The sequence below is a fragment of the Ascaphus truei genome, chromosome 9, assembly GCF_040206685.1.
Source record: "Ascaphus truei isolate aAscTru1 chromosome 9, aAscTru1.hap1, whole genome shotgun sequence".
Classification (NCBI taxonomy): Eukaryota; Metazoa; Chordata; class Amphibia; order Anura; family Ascaphidae; genus Ascaphus; species Ascaphus truei.
In genome coordinates, this window is record NC_134491.1 from 48,132,037 (window position 1) to 48,159,821 (window position 27,785).

A 27,785-nucleotide genomic window follows, 5' to 3' on the forward strand; every position below is an offset into this window, starting at 1 on the left:
GGAGTTGAGCATGCCTGTTCTAAATAACTTGCGTATTTTGTATCTGACAGAGAAATCTTACTGTGTTCACATAATAACCGAAATGGGTGGACAATGAAAAAAAAAAATACATTCACAGTAAAGAACAATGTGACATGAAACAAGTGCATGGGAATATATCGTGATACATGTACACAATATGTATGGTAATAAACAGTTTGGGTCTACCTTTGCTTCTACCTACAAGGTGCCGCACAGCAGGACAGCCCATGGTGGAGAAAGCCAAGAGATAAAAGCATTGCAGAGAGAAGGAGAACGTCAAAGATTTGTCTTTTTTTTTAGTAACATGCTTCCAAAAAAATACAAAAACAAAATGAATGTATGATGGCATGGCACACGGAGCACGGCACACGGCACACGGAGTGCTGCACACGGCACACAATCAGAGCACACGGCACACACACAATCAGAGCACATGGAGCTGTTGGGGTTCATTTAACCCCCCACAGAACTGGGAAGTTGGGTGATTTACATCGGACGTACGCAGATGGTGTGTGGCTCTTATGAGAACTTTCACTGCCATAGAAAGGTGCTGAAGGGGTAATACGCCTGTGCACAAACTCAGTAAGGCTGGGGTGTCAAACTCCAGTCCTCAAGGGCCACCAACAGGTCAGGTTTTCAAGATATCCCTGCTTCAGCACAGGTGGCTCAATCAGTGGCTCGGTCATTCTGACTGATCCACCTGTGCTGAAACAGGGATATCCTGAAAACCTGACCTGTTGGTGGCCCTTGAGGACTGGAGTTAGTCACCCTGAGTAAGGCATCTGACGCCTGCCCGCCTCCTCAGTGCCTTGTTACTGTAACCCAGGAGTGGCCAACTCCAGTCCTCAAGGGCCACCAACAGGTCAGGCTTTCAGCCACCTGTGCTGAAGCAGGGATATCCTGAAAGCCTGGCCTGTTGGTGGCCCTTGAGGACTGGAGTTGCCCACCCTCTGCTGTAACCCCTTCAGTGCCAGGAGGGTCTACAATGCACAAAGCACTGAAACTGTAACAGCAACTACACAGCCACAAACCCGGGCTCTCCCCAATAATTTAGTGTTGGAATGGAAGCCATTAAACCACAGACCGTTCCTGCGTCCAACGTCCTACTCACTGCCACAGACCGTCACAGCGCAGTGAGCGTGACACCGTGACAGGGTCTGAAGAGCAGCGATGTAAACACCAACGCACTCCCACTTCTCCCAAACACTTCCACAAGCACAAAGTGGAGGGGCACGGTGAATGGGGTCACGTGTGGCATCAGAAGGAAGGACACGTGGGATGGAGAAGACCCCCAGTGATAAAGGGGAGGGAGGGCTCTGTGTCTCTCTAAACTACTGCTGCTGCTTGTTGGTCTGCTCCAGCACGAAGCACTGGCTAATTGACCATCTCCCACCTTATGAGGTTATCGCTGGGTTCTAGGGAGAGGGCTCCATTTTTAACCTCCCGGATACTTCATATTTCAAACACCTATATCTCCTAAAACAGGGGTCGCAAACTCAGTCCTCAAGGGCCACCAATAGGCCAGCTTGTATGGATGTCCCTGCTTCAGCAGAGGTGGCTCAATCAGTGGCTCAGTCAAAGCCTGGGCCACTGATTGAGCCACCTGTGCTGAAGCAGGGATATCCATAAAAGCTGGCCTGTTGGTGGCCCTTGAGGGCTGAGATTGAGAGCCCCTAAAACGGACAGCCTTGGAAATGGCTTTTACGTAGTCAAAATATACCGGCGATCAGCACGGACTGCTGCGTTACGATGCCGTCCTACGTGATCCTCAAATAGATCAGGGTAATTGTATATATGAAGTGCTGATACTTTCTATCCTGATCACTTGCCCCTACATGTCAACTCCTTTACCCTTTAGTTTTTCTATGCTGTAGAAATCCTGGTGTGGAATCGTCGTTAGCGGTCCATGTCAGTACTCCGATATTAGTGCAGCGTTGCTTCCATAGTGAAGGGTAACCTACACGCCCCGTGAAATGTGCCAACTTTTCTACACTTGAAAACGTTTTAAAGATCTATTAAGAAAATAGGTGTTACATGGCTGAGTGCTTTCACTTTATTGCAATGAAGGGATAGAGCAGAGGCAGGGCCTTAGATTGGAGGACTGCGCTCATATACAGAGGGTTAATAATGGACTGACCGATCCTGTCACCCTACTCTAGGAGCAATAGGCGGCCATGGAAAGGGCGAGGAAGCGGGATGAGGTGGAATAGGAAATGGTCAAGAATTTAGGGAGAGGCATACCTTGGTCATCAACCATCAGATGGGCCAGGCCTTTAGGAAGAAACAAGGAGAAGAGGGAAGAGGAGGGAGAAGAGGAGGGAGAAGAGGAGAGAGAAGAGGAGGGAGAAGAGGCGGGAGAAGAGGAGGGAGAAGAGGGAGAAGAGGAGGGAGAAGAGGGAAAGGAAAAAACAAAAAAAAACACAGAGTTATCACATCAGTTGTACAATACCCCAGGCGGGTATTGTGGTAACACATACTTAATGTACAAGTATGGCTCCTTAATCACACACAAGTCCCAGCTTTCCATGGCATGCAGAAAAGCTGGTGCTCATAATAAGAGGAAATAGGAGAGGGGGTCTCAGCTGTCGGATCAGGTGTCCGATAATGTGTTATTCCTTAATCACTGCCCCCTATAGAAGTCTCTCTGGAAGGGGTTAAATAGAAGAGCTCACCTGTGAAATATTTAAAGCCATTATTAACTAAACTCTCAGTCTTGCATTCCCTTATCCATGTGCTCCACCACTAAAAGGGGCTATACACAAAGATAAAGGGGCCTGTTCACTCGTCCCCATTTAAATAAGGGGGATTCCAACATCTCCATCAAAGTGGTCAGTTCCCATAGCTCCTGCCCTGTGTTACCCAAGTTCCTACAGTAAGAATTATTGCTCATCCATACGGGGAAAGTCGCTGGAGGTTATGACCTCTCTGACTCCAAGGGCACTCACCTGGAATGTGATTGGCATCTAGGGAGGCATTTGAAAAAAAGGGGAAGGGAAAAACAAAGAGAAAGAAGAGCGTGTCAAACACAGAGCACTCAACACAAGCCCTTTGCATGGAAACAGCATCTCATGCAAACTCAAAACTGGCCGGATCTGCCCCTTTACTCCTCTCCATGCGCACATGCAAGTGGAAGGTGAAAGGGTGAACCAGCCGTTCCACTCTGCATGGATCAATAGCTCAGTCGTTGGCACCTTTCCGCTGGGGATCAGATCGGTCACACACCTGTAAGAATATTTGTTAAAAAATATTCATCCCTTATAGGAAAAACACGGCCACACTTGTTAGACCCCCAAGAACACAAACGCTTCCTCTGCACCAGGATTCTGGCACATAAATTCAAACAGGTTGTGTGAAAAAGTCACACTCACAACCTGCTTCCCTCCACCGCTGGCGGAGCACCCAGGATGGTCAGAATTTATAACCGGTAGCAGAAACAAGAGAACCAAAGAGACAATCTCCACCACCATGTCTTTTAGTGGTCACAGAGAGCCTCATTGCAGACGAGTTTGTTCTATATGAATGGATGCTATTCTACCCCCTAAATCTCAGGTACCCTCAGCCGCCTCTGCCAAGCGAACCATGAAGATTACTCTTACTGTCTTGTTGTTGTAAAATGATGGGCGTCTTTGCATATATCTCCCGCTAACCACAGGCAAGAGGGTCGCTACAGGTTACCAGCTGCTTGCCTACAGACCATATACCCTGAACATGTTCCACGTGATGTCCTCAAACAATGAAACGCTGCACCCAGCTTGTTCCTTAGCGTACATGCAAACAGGTCCATTATGCGAAGCATGATATTGTTAACCAGTGGAAATTGGCTGAACCATGTCCAACACAAGAGGGAACATAGATATAGCACAGAAAGTAAATATTTAATATAAGTATGCCTTTCATGCTATTATTTCCTCTGTTACTGGTGTTATTTGATATGGTCATTAGACACTGCACGGCTGGCGGATTCCAAAGCCTTTCATCCCAGTTCAAACATCAAAAAGAAACAGGAGAGGGGGGAAGTGTCAGTACAGAACAGGTTAAATCTTTCCATCATGTTAACCCCCTTCACTACCAGCAAAATGGCACTGACCATCCACCCACACCCCAAACTATCCCCGTTTAGTGATTATCCCCCCAAACATTGAATTTCAAGTCTACAGGACACTTGTTCAGCTTGGGCCTGTCGTCAGCACTCATAACCTTTATGTGACAGAGAGGAATAAAAACAATGCAGTGAAAGTTCCACTGACAAGTGATGTAGCATGTGTATGTCAGATTACAGAATAACTCACCCCTAACTTCATCCTTTCCCCATATAACTGTTACCTATAACTCCTCCTATATCCCCATATAACCTCTCCCTATAACTCCTCCTATTACCCCATATAACCTCCCCCTATAATTCCTCCTATATCCCCATATAACCCCTCCCTATAACTCCTCCTATTACTCCATATAACCCCTCCCTACAACTCCTCCTATTACACCATATAACCTCTCCCTATAATTCCTCCTTTATCCCCATATAACCCCTCCCTATAACTCCTCCTATTACACCACATAACCAATTCCTATAACTCCTCCTATTACCTCATATAACCTCTCCCTATATCCCCATATAAACACTCCCTCCAACTCCTCCTATTACACCATATAACCGCTCCCTAGAATTCCTCCTATTACTCCATATAACCCCTCCCTAGAACTCATCCTATTGCCCCATATAACCACTCACTAGAACTCCTCCTATAACCCCGTATAACTGCTCCCTATAATGCCTCCTATTACCCCATATATCCTCTCCTTATAACTCCTCCAGGATGGGCTGCAGGTGAGCTCCTGCAGGGGAGCCAGGATAGCCTTAGACCCAGCGGTTGGTGGCTGTGTGGTGAAGATGGAAGTAGGAGAGGCCGCAGGTTGCAGCAGTGGTGTAGGCCTCGGGGAGCCTGAATGCAAATTGCTGGAGAGTTTGGAAAAAGAGGAAAGAGCAGAATCTGCTTAAGAAGAGAACCAAGCTTTATTGCAGAAGTATAACAGTAAGAAGGCAGAGTTGGAAGAAGAAAATATTAAATTAATGAAGTGTCGGAGTTCTGGGAGAGACGTGCACAAGAAGCAAATAAATACAGTGTCTGCGTGGTGATTTGACCCGATTGGAAGGTGAGATTGCTGAAATAGTGGTGGATCCAGTTGGACAGAAACGTTCCCTTTTGAAAATAATTTTGAATGCTAACCCACAGTGCAGAGCCGGGCACAGAGCAAAGTGCAGAGCAAGGCGCTGATTCATGTTGTGGAACAAGAAGCCAGAACCCCAGTAAGAGTCACATTAAAAGCTCTCAAAAAGATACGTTTGGAGACACCTAAAAGAAGTGGGAGAGAAACTAGTTTTCAGAAAAAGTCTGAAGCCTAAAGATAAAACAGAGAACTTATCCCAGGAAAACTCTGACTCGGATCCTGAAAGTTTAAATCAATCAACTGCCAAGAAAAGCCCAAAGGGTAAAGCTGTTAAAGAAAGGAAAGCAAAGGACCGGAGGCTAAAGGTTTCCACAGGAGAAGGTAACAGCCCTAAAATAGGATCCAAAGACTTCAGGAAAGGGGACTCACCCCAGGGTGTATCAGACTGTGAGCAAGGATCTGTTCCAGAGCGTCCAGAATCCCAGGGGTTAATAGCAGAAGCATCAGAAGATTTGGTTGAAAGCCCATTGCATGCAAAGAAAGCAGAAGACACCTGTGATGTTAGGTTATCTCAGACTCCCACGCTGGGGGGGAGTTAAAGAAATTACAAAGAACTATGGAGAGCAACAAAGTAAGAACCTAGAACCTCTTGGAGGAGATCAGCTGGAAATGGAGTTTGTATCTGAAAGTAGCAAGCCAGAGAACCCATGCTCACCTGGACTTACATTACCTTGCTCATTAGCAGGTCCTGTGATTCAGAACCCTGACAGGGGAGAACAGCGGGTGGTAATCAGCAACAATGGAGACAGCATTAACCCTGTAGTGCCTGGGAGTTAAATGACGGTTGTAGAGACTGAAATTGCTGCTTCTATGCGGATAGTTCCTGGAAAAAGAGTGGCCTAATCAGAAGATGGGGTAAAACAAAGTAATGGGATTAAAGTAACTCATACAGCACCTCATTCAGCCTGGAGTGGGAGATCCTTTGTAAGAACTGTGGCAAGAAATGCTCAACCTTTGAAAAGGAGAAATGTGGTAAAGTTGAGGTATAAAGGTGGAGAGAAGATGAACTCCGACAGGATTTTTATTGGAAGACATCTATTTAAAGAATCCTTGGGCTTCAGTGCAGATGAAATTTATGCACTTATCAATGTTCCAGGCTCCTGTTAGTATGATGTCAGCTTTAGGAGACCTCAAAACTTTGGACTATTTCTGGACAAGATATGAGAGTATTAAAAACACTGAATTATTGAAGTCCTTTGCAGCTATTCCTGTGTCTAAACCGGAGAAAAAGTATGTAACAATTCTCTTCAGACACAAGTCAGTCCCAATATCAGATATTCTGATATGGCTTGGCAGACAATGTGAAGTACTGGCTTCACCTACAAGAATCATGGACGAAGAGGACATCTGGATAGGAGGCTGGAAAGTGCAAGTCAGACTTTGGCAACATGGCAATGTTACAAAACATCTGCCCAACTCTTTCTTCATTGGAAGAGAAAAAGGAAACTGTTTTTTACCATGGTCAGCCAACCTTGTGCCATAGATGTGGTTCAGCCAGATACTTAAGTATTACATGTGATGTGCTAAAGTGCAACTTGTGCCAGTCCTTGGGCCACGAGAGGGCAAGTTGTATAAAGATTAAATGTAACTTATGTGGTAAATTTGGACATTCCTATCAGAGTTGTGCAGAAGCATGGCATAATATTTCAGGAATATGGGAGCAGGAAGTGGATTTTGAAGAAATTGAAGCACATTTTGATCGTGCCTTGAAAGTTGCCGACAGAATTTGTTCAGATCAGCCTGGGAAAGGAGCTTGCACAGATCCACCTGCGGACAAAGTTTGCCCAGATCTACTGGCGGAAGAATTTTCAGATTGTGTAGACATGGCCCAAGGAATATTAGAAGATCCCTTAGAGGTAACCTTCTCAAACTCACTTCCAGAAGGAGAACAGTCTGAGAATACAATGGTTGGACTTCCCAAGAATGTAATCCTGGTGGGCAGTAAAGATAAAAACAGAATGCAGAATCAGATACAACTTAAAAGAAGGAAAAAGGCTACAGTAAAAAGACTTGGAGGGACTCTTCATCACCCTACAGGTCCTGCTGCTAAGGTTCTTCAGGTGCCTGTAAAGAATCGTTTTTCTGTTATTGGGAAGGATTGGGATTCAAGAGCGGAAGACCCTGACGACGTAGAGGAACTTTCCTTATCTGAAGAGGAGCATAATATGGACATTTCCATAGTGACAGACTCGGACATGGTCCCACCTTTGGTGGCCACTAAGAGGTTTGGGTCATTGGGGAATAATGTGGGAAAAAAAGAAAAAAAAGTTATAGTTTTTTTTTTGGGTGGCTAAAAAAATGTTTGTTTATAAATTATTCCTTTATAGGTTGCAGCTATTAATGTGGTAGTTAAGGTAAAGGAAATGTGAAGGTGCTGTTAAGAGGAGAAAAATGGAACAAATGCTGAGTAATATTTATATAGTGTGAGTTCGTACATAACTTGCAGTTTTTGTTTGAAATGTTTTAAATGTAATGCTGGAAAAAAAATTCAATTAAAAAAAAAAAAAAGTTCCTCCTATTACTTCATATAACCCCTCCCTATAACTCCTCCTATTGCCCCATATAACTTCTCCTGTTGCCCCATATAACTTCTCCCTAGAACACCTCCGATTACTCCACATAACCCCTGCTATAGCTGCTCCTATTGCCCCATATAACCTCTCCCTATAACTCCTTCTACTGCCCCATATAACCGCTCCCTATAACTTATAGGCCTACCTGCTTCCTGACAGGTGCTGTGCGACACTGAAGCAGGGGTTCTGGAGAGCAGTGCATGTGACTCACAATGCGCTCATGTCTCCTAGAGAGGCCCAACTCATTGTAAGTGCCTGAACCAGAGAGAGGTACAATGTATGACCTGATGACCGCCCCCCAAGGGATATGAAAGAGGAGCCATGTCAGGCAGGCTCAGGACTGGATGTTTGAATGTCGTGCTCTCGGGTGGGAGGATGCAGGTGAAATGAGTGCGTTTCGGGAGGGATCGGCATTGCCTATATTCCTGCCCTCCTAGAGATGTTTGAACAGAGCTGAAAGGCTGGCCACGTGCAGCGCTGCCGTGCGACGGACGGATCAGATAACACGCTGGAAAGAAGAATAAAGGCCAGGGAGCCGTCTGTGTATTAAATATTTAGCTCCCGTAGGTACGGAGAGTATAACTGAGGATTTGTAGACAGTGCGGAGCTAATGAAAAAAAAAACAGCACACAGAGGATACCAGATTAATTCCCCGGCTCTGTATTCTTCGCCCTTTAACTCCGTCTGTGAAACTGTAAGGATGTTACACACTGTGCTCTGCTAAAAGGGAAACTGTGTGTACACTGCTCTGCTAACAGGGATACTGTGCATCACACACACACACACTGCGCTCTGCTAAAAGGGATACTGTGCATCACACACACACACACACACACACACACACACACACACACACACACACACACACTGCGCTCTGCTAACGGGGATACTGTGCGTCACACACACACACACACACTGCGCTCTGCTAAAAGGGATACTGTGCATCACACACACACACTGCCCTCTGCTAAAAGGGATACTGTGCATCACACACACACACACACACTGCCCTCTGCTAAAAGGGATACTGTGCGTCACACACTGCGCTCTGCTTACAGGGATACTTTGCGTCACACACACACACACACACTGCGCTCTGCTAACATGGATACTGTGCGTCACACACTGCGCTCTGCTTACAGGGATACGGTGCGTCACACACACACACACACTGCGCTCTGCTAACATGGATACTGTGCGTCACACACTGCGCTCTGCTAACTTGGATACTTTGTGTCACACAAGCACTGTGCTCTGCTAATAGGGATACTGTGCGTCACACACACACACACTGCGCTCTGCTAACAGGGATACAGTGCGTCACACACACACTGCGCTCTGCTAACAGGGATACTTTGCGTCACACACACTGCGCTCTGCTAACAGGGATATTGTGCGTCACACACACTGCGCTCTGCTAACAGGGATACTGTGCGTCACACACACACACACTGTGCTCTGCTAATAGGGATACTGTGGGTCACACACTGCCCTCTGCTAACAGGGATACTGTGCATCACACACACTGCGCTCTGCTAACAGGGATACTGTGCGTCACACACAAACTGCGCTCTGCTAACAGGGATACTGTGCGTCACACACACTGCACTCTGCTTACAGGGATACTTTGCGTCACACACACACTGTGCTCTGCTAATAGGGATACTGTGCGTCACACACACACACACACACACACTGCGCTCTGCTAACAGGGATACTGTGCGTCACACACTGCGCTCTGCTAACAGGGATACTGTGCGTCACACACTGCGCTCTGCTAATAGGTATACTGTGCGTCACACACACAAACTGTGCGCTCTGCTAATAGGGATACTGTGCGTCACACACACACACACTGCGCTCTGCTAACAGGGATACAGTGCGTCACACACACACTGCGCTCTGCTAACAGGGATACTTTGCATCACACACACTGCGCTTTGCTAACAGGGATATTGTGCGTCACACACACACTGTGCTCTGCTAATAGGGATACTGTGGATCACACACTACGCTCTGCTAACTTTGATACTTTGTGTCACACAAACACTGCGCTCTGCTAATAGGGATACTGTGCGGCACACACACACACTGCGCTCTGCTAACAGGGATACAGTGCGGCACACACACACGCACGCACTGCGCTCTGCTAACAGGGATACTGTGTGGCACACATACACACACACACTGCGCTCTGCTAATAGGGATACAGTGCGGCACACACACACACACACACACTGCGCTCTGCTAACAGGGATACTGTGCGGCACACACTGCGCTTTGCTAACAGGGATACAGTGCGGCACACAAACACACACACTGCGCTTTGCTAGCAGGGATACAGTGCGGCACACACACACACACACACACACACACACACACTGCAGCCCTATTGAACTCCTGCCTGTTAGAGCTGGAGTGTAATACCTGATAGGTGAAGGCGAGGCACAGGGGAGATAAAGGGGCTTATTATAGATTCACAGAAGTGACAGATTGGGACTGGGAGCTTCTGGTCTGGGGCAGGTTAGGGGAGTGGGAAGGGCAGCGTACACTGGGGTCTGCTGGTCTGGGGCAGGTTAGGGGAGTGGGAAGGGCAGCGGGTACTGGGATCTGCTGGTCTGGGGCAGGTTAGGGGTGGGAAGGGCAGCGGGTACTGGGGTCTGCTGGTCTGGGGCAGGTTAGGGGAGTGGGACTCGCAGGGAGGGAGCAGCTCCTTACTCTGCCTAGTCACTACATCTGGGGAGTGGGAAAGGCAGCGTACACTGGGGGCTGCTGGTCTGGGGCAGGTTAGGCGAGTGGGAAGGGCAGCGGGCACTGGGGGCTGCTGGTCTGGGGCAGGTTAGGGGAGTGGGAAGGGCAGCGGGCACTGGGGGCTACTGGTCTGGGGCAGGTTAGGGGAGTGGGAAGGGCAGCGTGCACAGGGGCAAGTTAGGGGTGTGGGAAGGGCAGCGGGCACTGGGGGCTGCTGGTCTGGGGAGGTTAGGGGAGTGGGAAGGGCAGCGGGCACTGGGGCAGGTTAGGGGAGTGGGAAGGGCAGTGGGCACTGGGGGCTGCTGGTCTGGGGCAGGTTAGGGGAGTGGGAAGGGCAGTGGGCACTGGGGGCTGCTGGTCTGGGGCAGGTTAGGGGAGTGGGAAGGGCAGCAGGCACTGGGGGCTGCTGGTCTGGGGCAGGTTAGGGGAGTGGGAAGGGCAGCAGGCACTGGGGGCTGCTGGTCTGGGGCAGGTTAGGGGAGTGGGAAGGGCAGCGGGCACTGGGGCAGGTTAGGGGAGTGGGAAGGGCAGTGGGCACTGGGGGCTGCTGGTCTGGGGCAGGTTAGGGGAGTGGGAAGGGCAGTGGGCACTGGGGGCTGCTGGTCTGGGGAGGTTAGGGGAGTGGGAAGGGCAGCGGGCACTGGGGCAGGTTAGGGGAGTGGGAAGGGCAGTGGGCACTGGGGGCTGCTGGTCTGGGGCAGGTTAGGGGAGTGGGAAGGGCAGTGGGCACTGGGGGCTGCTGGTCTGGGGCAGGTTAGGGGAGTGGGAAGGGCAGCAGGCACTGGGGGCTGCTGGTCTGGGGCAGGTTAGGGGAGTGGGAAGGGCAGCAGGCACTGGGGGCTGCTGGTCTGGGGCAGGTTAGGGGAGTGGGAAGGGCAGCGGGCACTGGGGCAGGTTAGGGGAGTGGGAAGGGCAGTGGGCACTGGGGGCTGCTGGTCTGGGGCAGGTTAGGGGAGTGGGAAGGGCAGTGGGCACTGGGGGCTGCTGGTCTGGGGCAGGTTAGGGGAGTGGGACTCGCAGGGAGGGAGCAGCTCCTTATTCTGCCTAGTCACTACATCATTAATAAAGAATCCGTACTGGACAAGCATGATAGAGAGTGTGTGTTAGGGGCCATCCTGGAATAGTAGTGGGTGCTGCACAAATAGACTGAGGATCAGAAATATACCTCTCCACAGGGTGCCCAGTACTGGAATAGCACAGGGTGCCCAGTACTGGAATAGCACGGGGTGCCCAGTACTGGAATAGCACAGGGTGCCCAGTACTGGAATAGCACAGGGTGCCCAGTACTGGAATAGCACAGGGTGCCCAGTACTGGAATAGCACAGGGTGCCCAGTACTGGAATAGCACAGGGTGCCCAGTACTGGAATAGCACAGGGTGCCCAGTACTGGAATAGCACAGGGTGCCCAGTACAGGAATAGCACGGGGTGCCCAGTACTGGAATAGCACGGGGTGCCCAGTACTGGAAAAGCACGGGGTGCCCAGTACTGGAACAGCACGGGGTGCCCAGTACTGGAACAGCACGGGGTGCCCAGTACTGGAATAGCACGGGGTGCCCAGTACTGGAATAGCACGGGGTGCCCAGTACTGGAACAGCACGGGGTGCCCAGTACTGGAATAGCACGGGGTGCCCAGTACTGGAATAGCACGGGGTGCCCAGTACTGGAATAGCACGGGGTGCCCAGTACTGGAATAGCACGGGGTGCCCAGTACTGGAATAGCACAGGGTGCCCAGTACAGGAATAGCACAGGGTGCCCAGTACAGGAATAGCACGGGGTGCCCAGTACTGGAACAGCACGGGGTGCCCAGTACTGGAATAGCATGGGGTGCCCAGTACTGGAATAGCACAGGGTGCCCAGTACTGGAATAGCACGGGGTGCCCAGTACTGGAATAGCACAGGGTGCCCAGTACTGGAATAGCACAGGGTGCCCGTACTGGAATAGCACAGGGTGCCCAGTACTGGAATAGCACAGGGTGTCCAGTACTGGAACAGCACGGGGTGCCCAGTACTGGAATAGCACGGGGTGCCCAGTACTGGAACAGCACAGGGTGCCCAGTACTGGAATAGCACAGGGTGCCCAGTACTGGAATAGCACAGGGTGCCCAGTACTGGAATAGCACAGGGTGCCCAGTACTGGAATAGCACAGGGTGCCCAGTACTGGAATAGCACAGGGTGCCCAGTACTGGAATAGCACAGGATGCCCAGTACTGGAATAGCACGGGGTGCCCAGTACTGGAATAGCACAGGATGCCCAGTACTGGAATAGCACAGGGTGCCCAGTACTGGAATAGCACAGGGTGCCCAGTACTGGAATAGCACGGGGTGCCCAGTACTGGAATAGCACGGGGTGCCCAGTACTGGAATAGCACGGGGTGCCCAGTACTGGAATAGCACGGGGTGCCCAGTACTGGAATAGCACAGGGTGCCCAGTACTGGAATAGCACAGGGTGCCCAGTACTGGAATAGAACAGGGTGCTCCAGGGAGGTCTAACACTTTAACAGAGATGTGTGTGGGGGAATCAGTTACTCGAACAGCACAGGAGGGATACGGTGCCGTGTGTAGGGGGGGGGGGGATGATGTGCTGGAACAGAGGGGGATCTCCTGATCCAGAGCGATTACACAATACCCAACAAACCTTAAATCATCTAATCAAAGAGTCTGATGAGACCTCCTCCCCTGGAGCAGATTAAGCTGCGTGGGCTCTGTCACGTGGGCCGAGGGGATCAGCATCGGGGGGCGGGGGGGGAGGGTGACCTTATTACAGTACAACTGCAAATGAATCCCAAATTCGCATTATCTGGGCGCTCCTAATAATTCTTTAGTAGAATTTTTTCCCCCCAAGACTGGATCCCCCAGTTATTGCTCCTCAATCCCTCTGCACAGCATCTCTCTGCTATTCCTGTACACAAGTCTCTCTGCACAGCACTCCTGTTATTCCTGTACAGAAATCCTTCTGCACAGCAACCCTCTGCAATTCCCATTCACAGATCGCTCTGCACTGTACCCCTCTGCTATTCCTGTACATAAATCCCTCGGCACAGCACTCCTCTGCTATTCCTGTACACAAATCCCTTGGCACAGCACCTCTCTGCTATTCCTGTACACAAATCCCTTGGCACAGCACCTCTCTGCTATTCCTGTACACAAATCCCTTGGCACAGCACCACTCTGCTATTCCTGTACACAAATCCCTCGGCACAGCACCCCTCTGCTATTCCTGTACACAAATCTCTCGGCAGAGCACCCCTCGGCACAGCACCCCTCGGCACAGCACCCCTCGGCTATTCCTGTACACAAATCCCTCGGCACAGCACCCCTCTGCTATTCCCGTACACAGATGTCACTGCCCCTCATGAGGTCTGTTTGGGTCTCAGCAAGCAATTTTATTCCCCTCTGCCTCCGGTGATATAAATTAGATTGTCAGCTCTGTTGTTGACAGCCCTCCAGAGGTTAAAGTTCCCTCCCACTTATGTTTTACTCCCTTACCCCACATGCTGCTGTTGGTTTGCTGCGGACACGTCTGCAATGAGGGATTCTGGGATTTGCGAGGGGAAAAAAGTAAATGCAAGAAAAATAAAAAATAAAAATAAAAGAATGATGATTACCCTTCGTAAGAGAAATGCCGCGGAAAAAAAGCAAAAGGGAGAAAACTCATTTTACGACTGGAAACGCACCCCATTCTCTCTCTCAAACTGAGGTGCCGGGCTATCCCAAGCCTTCCGTCACTGCAGTGTACCTGTGCCGGGTTTACCTGTGCCAGGGTTACCTGTGCCGGGGTTACCTGTGCCGGGGTTACCTGTGCCGGGGTTACCTGTGCCAGGGTTACCTGTGCCAGGGTTTAGGGGTCCGGATTCCCTGCAGTTGGAGAGCAGGCGGAGATCGGATGATCCTGGGGCTTAAATTCTCCCTCAGGCTCAGGAGGGGAAATGAGCCTCCAGTTCTGAGGCGTGACCGTCTGCCACCAACCGGATGGGGCGGTAACCTGGAAGAGCGAGGCCGGACCCACGCAGAGCGAGGCCGGACCCACGCAGAGCGAGGCCGGACCCACGCAGAGCGAGGCCGGACCCACGCAGAGCGAGGCCGGACCCAAGCAGAGCGAGGCCGGACCCACGCAGAACGAGGCCGGACCCACGCAGAACGAGGCCGGACCCACGCAGAACGAGGCCGTACACACGCAGAACGAGGCCGGACACACGCAGAACGAGGCCGGACACACGCAGAACGAGGCCGGACACACGCAGAACGAGGCCGGACCCATGCAAAGCGAGGCCGGTGCAGAGCCTGGCAGAGCGAGGCCGGTGCAGAGCCTGGCAGAGCGAGGCCGGTGCAGAGCCTGGCAGAGCCTGGCAGAGAGAGGCCGGTGCAGAGCCTGGCAGAGCGAGGCCGGTGCAGAGCCTGGCAGAGCGAGGCCGGGGCAGAGCCTGGCAGAGCGAGGCCGGGGCAGAGCCTGGCAGAGCAAGGCCGGTGGAGAGGCTGGCAGAGCGAGGCTGGGGCAGGAGCCTGGCAGAGCGAGGCCGGTGCAGAGCCTGGCAGAGAGAGGCCGGTGCAGAGCCTGGCAGAGCAAGGCCGGGGCAGGAGCCTGGCAGAGCTAGGCCGGTGCAGAGCCTGGCAGAGCTAGGCCGGTGCAGAGCCTGGCAGAGCGAGGCCGGTGCAGAGCCTGGCAGAGCGAGGCCGGTGCAGAGCCTGGCAGAGCGAGGCCGGTGCAGAGCCTGGCAGAGCGAGGCCGGTGCAGAGCCTGGCAGAGCGAGGCCGGTGCAGAGCCTGGTAGAGCGAGGCCGGTGCAGAGCCTGGCAGAGCGAGGCCGGTGCAGAGCCTGGCAGAGCGAGGCCGGTGCAGAGCCTGGCAGAGCGAGGCCGGTGCAGAGCGAGGCCGGTGCAGAGCCTGGCAGAGCGAGGCCGGGGCAGAGCCTGGCAGAGCAAGGCCGGTGGAGAGGCTGGCAGAGCGAGGCTGGGGCAGGAGCCTGGCAGAGCGAGGCCGGTGCAGAGCCTGGAAGAGCGAGGCCGGTGCAGAGCCTGGAAGAGCGAGGCCGGGGCAGAGCCTGGCAGAGCGAGGCCGGTGCAGAGCCTGGCAGAGCGAGGCCGGTGCAGAGCCTGGCAGAGCGAGGCCGGTGCAGAGCCTGGCAGAGCGAGGCCGGTGCAGAGCCTGGCAGAGCGAGGCCGGTGCAGAGCCTGGCAGAGCGAGGCCGGTGCAGAGCGAGGCCGGTGCAGAGCCTGGCAGAGCGAGGCCGGTGCAGAGCCTGGCAGAGCGAGGCCGGTGCAGAGCCTGGCAGAGCGAGGCCGGTGCAGAGCCTGGCAGAGCGAGGCCGGTGCAGAGCCTGGCAGAGCGAGGCCGGTGCAGAGCCTGGCAGGGCGAGGCCGGTGCAGAGCCTGGCAGAGCTCTGCTCACAGCCCTTCTGCGATGTTACGTTTATCCACAGCAAAATCATCAAATACATATTGTTTTCTATAAGCTCCTCAGCTGCCAGAGCAGTGTGGCAGTGGCGAGGTGGCAGTGGCGAGGTGGCGCTGTACATTCTCATACTTTACTCCTGTTGGCCACCCGGCTTCAGCCCACATCCACAAGAGGCTGTAAGCTCCAGCTCACCTTCACTCCAACTCAGGAGTTACGGTGCGCTTCAGCTTGGCATCCTTATGCTGATCTGGCCCTTTAATGTGCAACACATGACCCTTTTCTACCAATCAGAAAGCGCGAAAGACGGCATGTAAGTAACAGACAGATTGGAACATTTCATAATATGACCTTCATATAACCGCTCTCCCTATAACGGACACGCACTCGCGTCGAAACACACTGAGACAGGGGGAGTCCGCTCCAGTCCTCAAGGGCCACCAGCAGCCAAGGTATTAGGAATATCCCTGCTTCAGCACAGGTGGCTCAATCAGTGTGCTGAAGCAGGGATTACCTGTTGGTGGCCCTTGAGAACTGGAGTTGACCAAGTCCTGCGCGAAGAGATGTGGATTGTAAAATTTTCTCTTGCAGTGAGGGGGTTAAACATATAGATTCTGAGCGGGTAAGGTACCTCCCTGTCCTGAAGCAGAAACAATTACAGTTACAGGATTCACAGGCTCCAGGATGGAATCAATAGCTTCTGCTTTTTCCTTTTTATGTATCTTTCTATTATAATTCCCATCTGGTGTGAGGTGCAGCTCTGCTGTTACAGCCGCGTAGCGCACATGCTGTAATGCTGCCATCGATCGGGCTCAGACAAACCCAGGACACTGTTCCGGCCCAAACATCTCCAGCCTGAGAATGCGACCAGGGACCGAGAGATCCGGGGACGTGCGAAGGGCCGGGACACCGTGTGTGCCGCGCACTGGGAACCTGTATCATCAACACAATAGGGGGAGATATGGGGAGCGGTTATATGGGGCAATAGGAGGAGCTATAGGGAGCGGTTATATGGGGCAATAGGAGCTATAGGGAGCAGTTATATGGGGCAGAAGGAGGAGTTATAGGGAAAGGTTACATGGGGCAGAAGGAGGAGTTATAGGGAGCGGTTATAAGGGGTAATAGGAGGAGTTATAGGGAGTGGTTATATAGGGCAATAGGAGGAGCTATAGTGAGCGGTTATATGGGGCAGAAGGAGGAGTTATAGGGAGCGGTTATATGGGGCAATAGGAGTTATAGGGAGCGGTTATATGGGGCAATAGGAGGAGTTATAGGGAGTGGTTATATGGGGCAATTGGAGGAGTTATAGGGAGCGGTTATAAGGGGTAATAGGAGGAGTTATAGGGAGCAGTTATATAGGGTACTTGGAGGCGTTATATGGGGCAATAAGAGTAGTAATAGTGTGATTATATGGGGCTATAGGAGGAGTTATATGGAGTAATAGGAGGAGTTATAGGGAGCGGTTATATGGAGTAATAGGAGCAGTTATAGGGAGTGGTTATATGGGGCAATGGGAGTTATATAAAGTATATTATAACATGATCCAGTTTCTGTCACATTGTGATTCTTGTTAGATAGGAAAAGCTATAAAGTGCTTATCTAGTATTTGATTGGCTCACAAGTCATGTGGTCTTGAAACATCTGATGCCTTTTGGCCAACAGGATTTCTGTATGAAAATGACACTGCTCTTTAAAACAATAAAATGAGTGTATCAGGTCACGTTACTGTTACTCTCCAGAGCAGAGAGATGAATACATTTCACATTTTCTGGGGCAGGAGATAAACTGCTTCTATCTGTAAAAGTGAAAGGGAGTAAATATGGCCGCTCCTTGCTCAGGAAAACGCACCAATCCCTCAAGCAGCTTCAGCTCAACACCACATCTGGAAAGTTTGCCAAATTACGGTAGCATTCTCTGTTCATTGAGAATATGTTGGGCAGTCACAGAGAATGGCCACACAAGGGGGAGACTCCTACAAATAGGCATCTCTGGGTGTCACGGAGCAGGAGAGCGGCCTCCTGGCTCCGGCTGCAGTCGGGACACGTTATTATACGGGATGAAAGATTTCTGGAGCCACGAAAAGTGGCCGAGCTCTTTCGGAGCCTCTTCCATGTTACAGTTCAAGATTGAGTCACTCCTTGTTTTGAAATCTCTTGGATTATATACACAGGACACTGCAACGTTTTATATAACCCCTGGGTACGGTGACCACTCGGCTCCTGCTCCCTGAAGATCTCCCTCTAGGTATGAATGTAAAAGACTTAAGTGGCTGTATCTTCCTTGCGAATATCTGAGGCACAGCTATGAAGCACTGAGGCTTCTACAACAATCGACCCAAATGTGAAAACTGGGCCCGGATCGACACCTCTGGGTGTCCAGGAGCGAGGTGATCACCTTACCCATCAGGTGTGTAAAATTGTGATCGTCTGGTGATCTGGGAAGACTCTGGAAAAAAAAAAGTCATGCAGGTAAATAAAACTCAGGTGAGGTTTCGAAAGCTCCGTACATTACAACTTCATCTATGAAAAACTCCAATGTTGATCCACTAAAAAGGTGTTAATACAGACAAATATTTCAAGAATAGATGCAAGGAATAACATTAGATCGAAATAATCCGATAGAGGAGATAATCGCCATTCAATACTTTGATACACAGGGTAACGTATAGTATCAGTTCAAATGCTTCTATTCACTAGTGTGGAAGCTGATGCAGCAATAACTGCGTTACCCCGCTTCTCACAATACGGACTCGGAAGCTATTTGAGGAGCTATTCACTAAGTTGCAAAACCACGAGCAGGAATTAAAGCTTTTTCATCATGACATTGTGCACATATTCAGAATAATAGACCCCAATTATTAGTCCAGGGCGTGAAGAGAAATTGGGCAGCATGGGTGTGAAAAATGGGCCATAACCAGCCATTCATTCCTAGTCTCTTGTGTAGGATGTTCAGATGTAGTATAACGTAGCCCACTCACACCCCCATATCTAGGACTCCCTCCTTCTCTCCCGCTTACCTTCGGAGCACAGCTTGCCCCCGTATCCTGTGGCTATGCAGTCACAGGTGGGCTGCCCATCCAGCAGCCGACATGCTCCTCCGTTCTCACATGGGTTCTCAGTACACAGACCCTCCAGGTCCAGCCGGGCTCCGTGGCTCCCCAGGAGCCTGGGCTCTGAGTTGCCGTACTTGAGATCCAGTAGATATCCAGAGAAGGGAGGCAGGTCCCTGCCAGAGTCGAGCGTCAGAGCTTCTGAGCGGATATCGTCCGGGACGCCCCCCACAAACAGATCGCTGACGATATTCATCTGCTGCCTCTGTGGCCGGACCTCCCCAGGCTTTGCCTCCCCGTCCAGCACGAGGACGGTCCGCAGCCTATTCCGGCTGACCATCAGAAAGTGCCATCCACTGTCATCGACCCGCTTATCACTCAACACTGCAGTCTCCGCACAGTCGATGCTGAAGCGCAGTTGGACACGGCCATCCACCAGCGAGAGGCAGAGGAAGTCGCAGATGCCTCCGTCATCGAAATAGAGCAGGAGGCCGGCAGACACGTTGGTTCTGAGCTGGAAGCTAAGGTCACTGCGGGTGCTGGCATCCCAGCGCAGGTAGCGAGCCCACTGGTTGGGCAGGCCCATGAACTCTAGTCCCAGGCTCAGGCCTAGGATGGAGCCCAGGAGCAAACCTAGCCGCAGGGTGAGGCTGAAGGAGTGGAGGCCGGAAAACATGGTAACTCCAGGAAATAAGAGAAGGAAGAAAAACGGAGGAGTGTGGAAAAGGACCCAAGATGTAATGAATCTATGGAAAAAAAACAGGATCTTAATACAGCACCATAGACCGTGCTTCTTGATCAGCCCGCCGAGCTGTGGTTCTGATGACCAGTCTGCTCTCAAAAAAGCTGGACAGGAGGGTCTGTGAATCTTCGTAATGTAGATAATCCAGACTCACTCCTGAACTGAGCTGCATTGAGAAGGAGAGAGCAAGTGTTACACATAACATTTCTCATTACCCAGAACCCCAAGCTCTGCCCAGACTCCTCTCTGTCATACATATCACTCATTTCCCACAGTGGAATTGTGGGAGGGGGAGGCAGATTATTTCTAGATAAGGCGGGTAGGTGCGATAACCCCACTGTAGCAAACCCTGAAGGAGTTATAGAGTGGTTAACACAGGGATAGCCAACTCCAGTCCTCAAGAGCTACCAACAAGTCAGGTTATCAGGATATCCCTGCTTCAGCACAGGTGGCTCAATATTCAACTGAGCCACCTGTGCTGGAGAAGGGATATTCTGAAAACCTGACCTGCTGGTAGCTCTTGAGGACTGGAGTTGACTACCTCTGGTATATACAGTAGTTTATCAGAGGGGGTTGTCATCTCCTAGGACTTGACACTTCCTTGGCTGTATACTGTGTACTTTACTATATGTTGTGTCATTTTGTGTGTTGCGCTGGGCCTCTCTGTTGTGGACTGTGTACTTTGGCCTCAGGTTTATAGAGGCTGTCAGGGGTTGGACTCTACCAAACCTGGCACCTCTAGGACTGGACAGTTCACAATCTGCAGTAAAGTAGAGCCTCATATGTCTATGAATGGATGACTCTGGGAGAGAGCTGGAGTTGGCTCACCTGGTGTAACCTCTCAGTGACATGTTACCTTAGAAAATACTTTGTATCTACATCAGCATCTACAGACTGACACATGAAGACTAGAGCATCAAAGCCGCCTGGGAACTAAATAAATAATAGCCATGGTAAGCTCCATTCAGAAAAGCGAGTCCATTTATTTACAGTAGCCAGCACTAACATTGTACACAGTGCTGGAGAAGATACATTCACAGGCTCGCAGAGGTCCTGCCTGAGAAGCCACCCCTGACCCAGGAGCTCATCCTCTGACAGATCAGCACCTCCACAGCTACAAGACCATTCAGAAACCTCCCATACACCTGCACACAACAAGCTGGGAGACCCCGCAGGAAGGATACAGCACAGAGAAACCAGACTGCTTTTCATGCACAACCCACGGGGACCAAGGCTATATACACACACGCAGGGTTCAACTCATCTAATTATAAGGTGTGCCTGGTAACTCCACCTACAACGTCCCTCAAATCAGCAGCCGACGCATGTGGGACAAAAGAAGAGGAATGACTCGTACACTGACAGTTACAAATATATGTTTAACACTCTCCTTCTAGCATCAATATTATAGTTATAAACATTTTCTCTCTTCGTCTCTTGCAGGTTCTCCCGTGGAGGGCGGGCAGAAAGGTTCGTGTAACCAGAGACCATTCTGCCGGTTATTGTTTATTCAGCAGGGGTGGAAACGGACTCCGCTCAGGGTAAGAGGACACTGAAGGGGTGCCTGGTGCCTGGTGCAGTGGCGTGAGAAGGGCAGAATATTATGACATGGAGATGGGTGTCTCATTACCCTGCCTGGGGAAGCAGCCGGAAGAGAGGTGGTGATGCCACTTTGCAGACCATAGATGAGAACTTGCACATGTCCAGAAGGACTAAGGCTGATTCCATAATCGCAGAGCAATCCGTCTGGGGCCTATGTAACCGATCCCTATAACTCCTCGTATCACTATCCCTCGTATTACTGCTCTTTATAACTGCTTCTTATAAGTCTTCTTTTTGCCCCATATTCCTGTTCCTTACAACTCCTCCTCTCGCCCCATATAACCTCTCCCTATATCGCCTGCTATTACTCCACATAACCAACCCCTATAACCACTCACTTTAACTCCTCTTCTTTTTGTCCCATATAACCTTTCCCTATAACTCCTCCTATTACCCCATATAACATCTCCCTATAACTCCTCCTATTGCCCCATCTAGCCTGCACCTATTACTCCTCCCGTTGCCCCATATAACCCCTCCCTATAACTGCTCCTATTACCCCATATAACCCCTCCCTATAACTGCTCCTATTACCCCATATAACCCCTCCCTATAACTGCTCATATTACCCCATATAAAAGCTCCCTATAGCTCCTCCTATTACCCCATATAACTGCACCCTATATCTCCTCCTATTATCCCATATAATCTCTCCCTATAACTCCTCCTATTACCCCATATAACCGCACCCTATAACTCCTCCTATTGCCCCTCCTTATAACTCCTCCTATTGCCCCATATAGCCTCTCCCTATAACTCCTCCAATTGCCCCATATAACCGCACCCTATAACTCCTCCTATTGCCCCATATAGCCTCTCCCTATAACTCCTCCCATTGCCCCATATAACCGCACCCTATAACTCCTCCTATTGCCCCATATAGCCTCTCCCTATAACTCCTCCAGGATGGGCTGCAGGTGAGCCAGGATGGCCTTAGACCCAGGGGTTGGTGGGTGTGAGTTGGAGATGGAAGTAGGAGAGGCCGCAGGCTGCAGCAGTGGCGTAGGCCTTGGTGAGGCTGAATGCAAGGTACAGGAGAGTTTGGAGAGAAAGGAAGGGGCAGAACAGAATCTGCTTAAAAAAGAAGAGAAACAAGCTTTATTGAAGAAGTATAACAGGAAGGTAGAAGAATTGGAAATAGAAAATATTAAATTAAAGAGATGTCGTGGTCGTGAGGTAGACACGCGCAAGAAGCAAATAAATCATCTGCATGTTGAATTAACCCGGTTGGAGGTTGAGATTGCTAAAATAACAGGGGTTCCAGTCAGACACAAATGTTCCCTTTTAAAAACTATTGAAATGCTAACCCACAGTGCTGAACAGGGTGCTGAGCAAAGTGCCAAGCAGGGTGCAGAGCGGGGCGCAGAGCAAAATGCTGAGCACGGTGCAGAGCAAAGTGCAGAACAAGGCGCAGATTCATATTGTGGAAACGGAAGCCAAAACCCCATTAAATGCTCACAAGAAAAGATAATTTTGGTGACGCCTACAAGAAGTGGGAGAGAAACTAGATCCCAGAACAAGTCTGCAAAGTCTAAAGATAAAACAGAGAACTTATCCCAGGAAAATTCTGATTCAGATCCTGACAGTTTAATTCCACCAACTACCAAGAAAACCCCAAAGGGTAAAGTTGCAAAAAAAAAGAAAGCAAAGGACCGGAAGCTAAAGGTTTCCACAGGAGAAGGTAACAGCCCTGTAATAGGGTCCAAAGACTTCAGGGAAGGGGACTCACCTCAGGGTGTATCAGACTGTGAGCAAGGATCTGTTCCAGAGCTTCCAGCATCCCAGGGGTTAATAGCAGAAGCAGCAGAAGATCTGATTAAAAGACCATTGCATGCAAAGAAAGCAGCAGACACCTGTGATGTGGGGTTATCTCAGACTCCCACGCTGGGAGAAGTTAAAGAAATTACAAAGAAATCTGGAGAGCAGCAGAGCAAGAACCTAGAAACTCTGAGAGGAGATCAGCTGAAAATTGAGTTTGTGCCCGAGAGCAGTGAGCCAGAGAACCCATGCTCACCTGGACTTACAGAACCACACCCATGCTTATTAGCTGGTCCTGGGATTCAGAACTCTGAGAGAGGAGAACAGCAGGTGGTAATTAGCAGCAATTGAGACTGCATTAACCCTGTAGTGCCTGGGAGTGAAGTTAAGGTTGTAGAGACTGAAAGTGCTGCTCCTATCCAAACAGTTCCTGATAGAGTGGCCCCATCAGAAGATGGGGTAAAGCAAAGTAATGGCATTAAGGCAACCCCAGTTCACACAGCACCCCCTTCAGCCTGGAGTGGGAGATCCTTTGTGAGCGCTGTGACCAGAAATGCACAACCTTTAAAAAGGAGGAACGTGGTAAAGTTGAGATATAAGGGTGCAGAGGAGATGAAGCCTGATAGGATTTTTGTAGGAAAACATCTATTGAAAGAATCTTTGGGCTTCAGTGCAGATGACATTTACGCACTTATCCATGTTCCAGGTTCATGCGAATACAATGTCAGCTTTAAGAGACCTCAGGCTCTGGACTACTTTTGGACAAAATATGAGAGTCTTAAAAATTCAGAATTATGGAAGTCCTTTGCAGCTATTCCTGTGTCCAAACCGGAAACAAAGTCGGTGACAATTCTCTTCAGACACGAATCAGTCCCAATATCAGATATTCTGATATGGCTTGGCAGACAATGCGAAGTACTGGCTCCACCTACAAGAATTATGGACTCAGAAGAAATTTGGGTTGGAGGTTGGAAGGTGCAAGTCAGACTTTGGCGACATGGCAATGTTACAAAGCATTTGCCCAACTCCTTCATAGGAAGAGAAAAAGGAAATTGTTTTTACTATGGGCAGCCAACCTTGTGCCATAAATGTGGTTCAGCCAGACATTTAAGCATGTCTTGTGATGTTCTAAAATGCAACTTGTGCCAGTCCTTGGGCCACGAGAGGGCAAGTTGTACAAACATCAGATGTAATTTATGCGATAAATTTGGACATTCATACACGAATTGCGCAGAAGCCTGGCATAATATTTCAGAAGTATGGGAGCAGGAAGTGGACTTCGAAGACAATGAAGCACTTTATGACCGGGCCCTGAAAGTTGCAGACAGAATATGTCTGAATCCGCCTGCAGATGGGGTTGGTCTGGTTCAGCCTAGGGATGGTGCTTGCTTAGATCCTCCTGGGGAAGGAGCTTGCCCTGGACCACCTGTGGATGCAGTTTGCCCAGAAACACTTACAGAAAAAATAATTATTGTGAGTGTAAACAAGGCCCAGGAAATGTCAGAAGACCCCTTAGAAGGAACCTCCCCAAATCTACTCCCAGCAGGGGAACAATCTGGGGAATCAGATGATCCTACTTTGATGGAAACCCAAGTGAGGGAAAATAATAATAAAGAAAAAGAAAGTGAGCAGATTTGGGCACAGGAAAAAAAGAAAAGGAAGAAGAGCATGGTAAAAAAACTTGGAGGGACTCTTCGACGTCCTGCAGGTCCCGCTGGTAAAGTTCCTCAGGTAGCTACGAAAAACCGTTTTTCTGCTCTCAGAAAGGATTGGGGGTCAAGAGCTGAGGACTCCGACGATGAAGAGGAACTTTCCTAATCCGAAGAGGAACATACTATGGATGTTTCCAGAGAGATAGACTCGGACATGATCCCACCTTCAGTGACCGTCAAGAGGTTTGGGTCATTGGGGGATAATGTGGGGAAAAAGAAAAAGTAATACCGTGTGGTTTTTTTGGGGGGGGGCTTAATGTTTGTTCATTAATCTTTTAAAGGTAGCAGCTATTAATGTTATAGTTAAGGCTTTTATTTAGTTTCAATTAAAATGTGTATAAAAGGAATGTGAAGTTGCTGTTGAGGAGTAAGGTGGAACAAATGCTGAGTTAATATTGATAAAATATAAGTTTGTACATAATGAGCAGTTTTTTTTTGTTTGAAATGTTTTTCTATGGAATGTAATGTTGGAAATTTTTTTCAATAAAAAGAGTTCCTCTTATTATCCCATATAACCCCTCCATATAACTCCTCTTATTGCCCCACATAGCCTCTCCCTATACTCGTATTACCTGTAAGCGGTCTCCTTGTCATGCATTGCTTGGTTACTGACGCTCTCCTGCTCAAGCAGGAGATTTTTCGTGTCCCTGCATGAGCGTCAGCGAGCGCGCTTGTGTGCTGGGTGGGAGCCGGGCGGGAGGCGGGGCTAGGGCGCCACGTCACGGTGCCGACGTCACGGACTGCCATTGGCTTCTGGCAGTCACGAGACCAGCCCTGTGCTTCCCTCAGCGGCAAAATTGAAACTTGCCTGTCTCCTGCATTTCCACACGCCTCCGCACGCCTGCGGAAGCGCCGTCTAATGCCGCGCTGATAGGGATAATGTTTCCCCTCAGCGCGGCTCAGCGCGCCTCAGCACGGTCTTTTTGACCATGTCCGAGGCCTAAGTCCGCGCTTATAGTGCCAGCGACGCTGACGTCACCCTGCGGTCGCTGGAAAAATCAAATTGAAGTGACTTCCAGCGATCGTGACCAAGCCGTCCGCCGTGCTTACTATAAGCGCACGCAACGGCGTCAATACATTTGTTTTGATGTGACGTCACTGTTGCCGTCGCCGGCACTATAAGCGCAGCCTAAGTGATCCCGACTCTTGCGTTCTACTCAAGGATGTCTTCTCTCTACCCCTTTTGTATCTAAAGCTCTCTCCCGCCTTAAACCTTTCTCACTGACTGTCCCACACCTCTGGAATGCCCTCCCCCTCAATACCCGACTAGCACCCTCTCTATCCACCTTTAAGACCCACCTTAAAACTCACCTGCATAACGAAGTGTATGAGTAGCTCCGTGCTGATACTTTACACCTCATACATAAACCTTGACCCCCTGCAGACACACTTACCAGAACACCCTCGTACTGTCTCTGTACGTTCTTCCTACCTACCAATTAGATTGTAAGCTTCTCGAAGCAGGGACTCCTTTTCCTAAATGTTATTTTTATGTCTGAAGCGCTTCTCCCTTTTATGTGTTATTTATATTATTTGTTATTTATATGATTGTCACGTGTATTCCTGCTGTGAGGCGCTATGTACATTAATGGCGCTATATAAATAAAGACCTATATACATACATCCCCCAACTGATCCAGTGCACCAAGGCACCTCATCTCCCCCTCAGCTGGCTCTTGCAGGCTCAGCGTTCTGCCAAGCTTCGCATTACGTGCAGCACCAGCTGCCAGCCGTCCCTGACCCCAACCGGCCTTCAATCATCTCCGGATCAATACCTGGCAGACGGGCGCGGGCATCAGACTGGCAGCTCTGCCTATCCTGTGTCCTCCTCACACCCAGAGCACTCCAGCACCGTAAGTGTACAGGGGAGAGGGATCCAGGTGTGGGCTACACATGTTACACAGTATCACTACTACTCATTGGGAATAGTAGAGGGTGCTGCAGAGATGCAGTGACAGAGCTGTGTGCATAGGATGGCACTACTAGAACAGCACAGAGTTCTGCAGAGGTATGGTGACAACTGTGTGTGTATGGGTGATCAGTACTGGAATAGCAGAGAGTGCTGCAGAGCGGTGTGTTTAGGAGGAGAGGTCAGTACTGGAATAGCAGAGAGTGCTGCAGAGCTGTGTGTTTAGGAGGAGAGGTCAGTACTGGAATAGCAGAGATGGCTGCAGAGCTGTGTGTTTAGGAGGAGAGGTCAGTACTGGAATAATAATAATAATAATAATAGCATGTTCATGTATAGCGCTGCTAGTTTTACTTAGCACTTTACAGAGACATTTTGCAGACACAGTCCCTGCCCCGTAGAGCTTACAATCTATGTTTTTGGTGCCTGAGGCACAGGGAGATAAAGTGACTTGCCCAAGGTCACAAGAAGCCTGGAATAGCAGAGAGTGCTGCAGAGCGGTGTGTTTAGGAGGAGAGGTCAGTACTGGAATAGCAGAGTGCTGCAGAGCGGTGTGTTTAGGAGGAGAGGTCAGTACTGGAATAGCAGAGAGTGCTGCAGAGCGGTGTGTTTAGGAGGAGAGGTCAGTACTGGAATAGCAGAGAGTGGTGCAGAGCGGTGTGTTTAGGAGGAGAGGTCAGTACTGGAATAGCAGAGAGTGCTGCAGAGCGGTGTGTTTAGGAGGAGAGGTCAGTACTGGAATAGCAGAGAGTGCTGCAGAGCGGTGTGTTTAGGAGGAGAGGTCAGTACTGGAATAGCAGAGAGTGCTGCAGAGCTGTATTGAGATTAGTTTCCCATTATGCCCTACTCCAACTAAACCACAGGCACTGGTGGGTAGCCGAGGGGTGGTTTGAAGTGTGGCCCGTCAGCTCCGATTAACATCTCCCCCAACAATGGCCCAGACAGAACCCTCCACCCTGCCCCCAGCTACTGACCTCCTCTCTCCTACATCCCATTACCCCTTCCTGCACCGCAGCTACAGCCAGGCACCGAGCGCTCAGCTGATAACCC

The 27,785-nt window shown here is 50.2% G+C and overlaps 1 protein-coding gene across 1 annotated transcript in view; it reads right to left on the reverse strand.

Annotated features, from left to right (window-relative positions):
• The window catches only part of NRXN3 (neurexin 3), a 403,334-nt gene that overhangs the window by 359,875 nt on the left and 15,674 nt on the right, over positions 1-27,785 (reverse strand). Inside the window, 1 exon segment of the mRNA XM_075614646.1 lies at positions 18,983-19,923. Within this exon segment, the coding sequence (XP_075470761.1) occupies positions 18,983-19,691 (709 nt within the window). The 5' untranslated portion in view covers positions 19,692-19,923.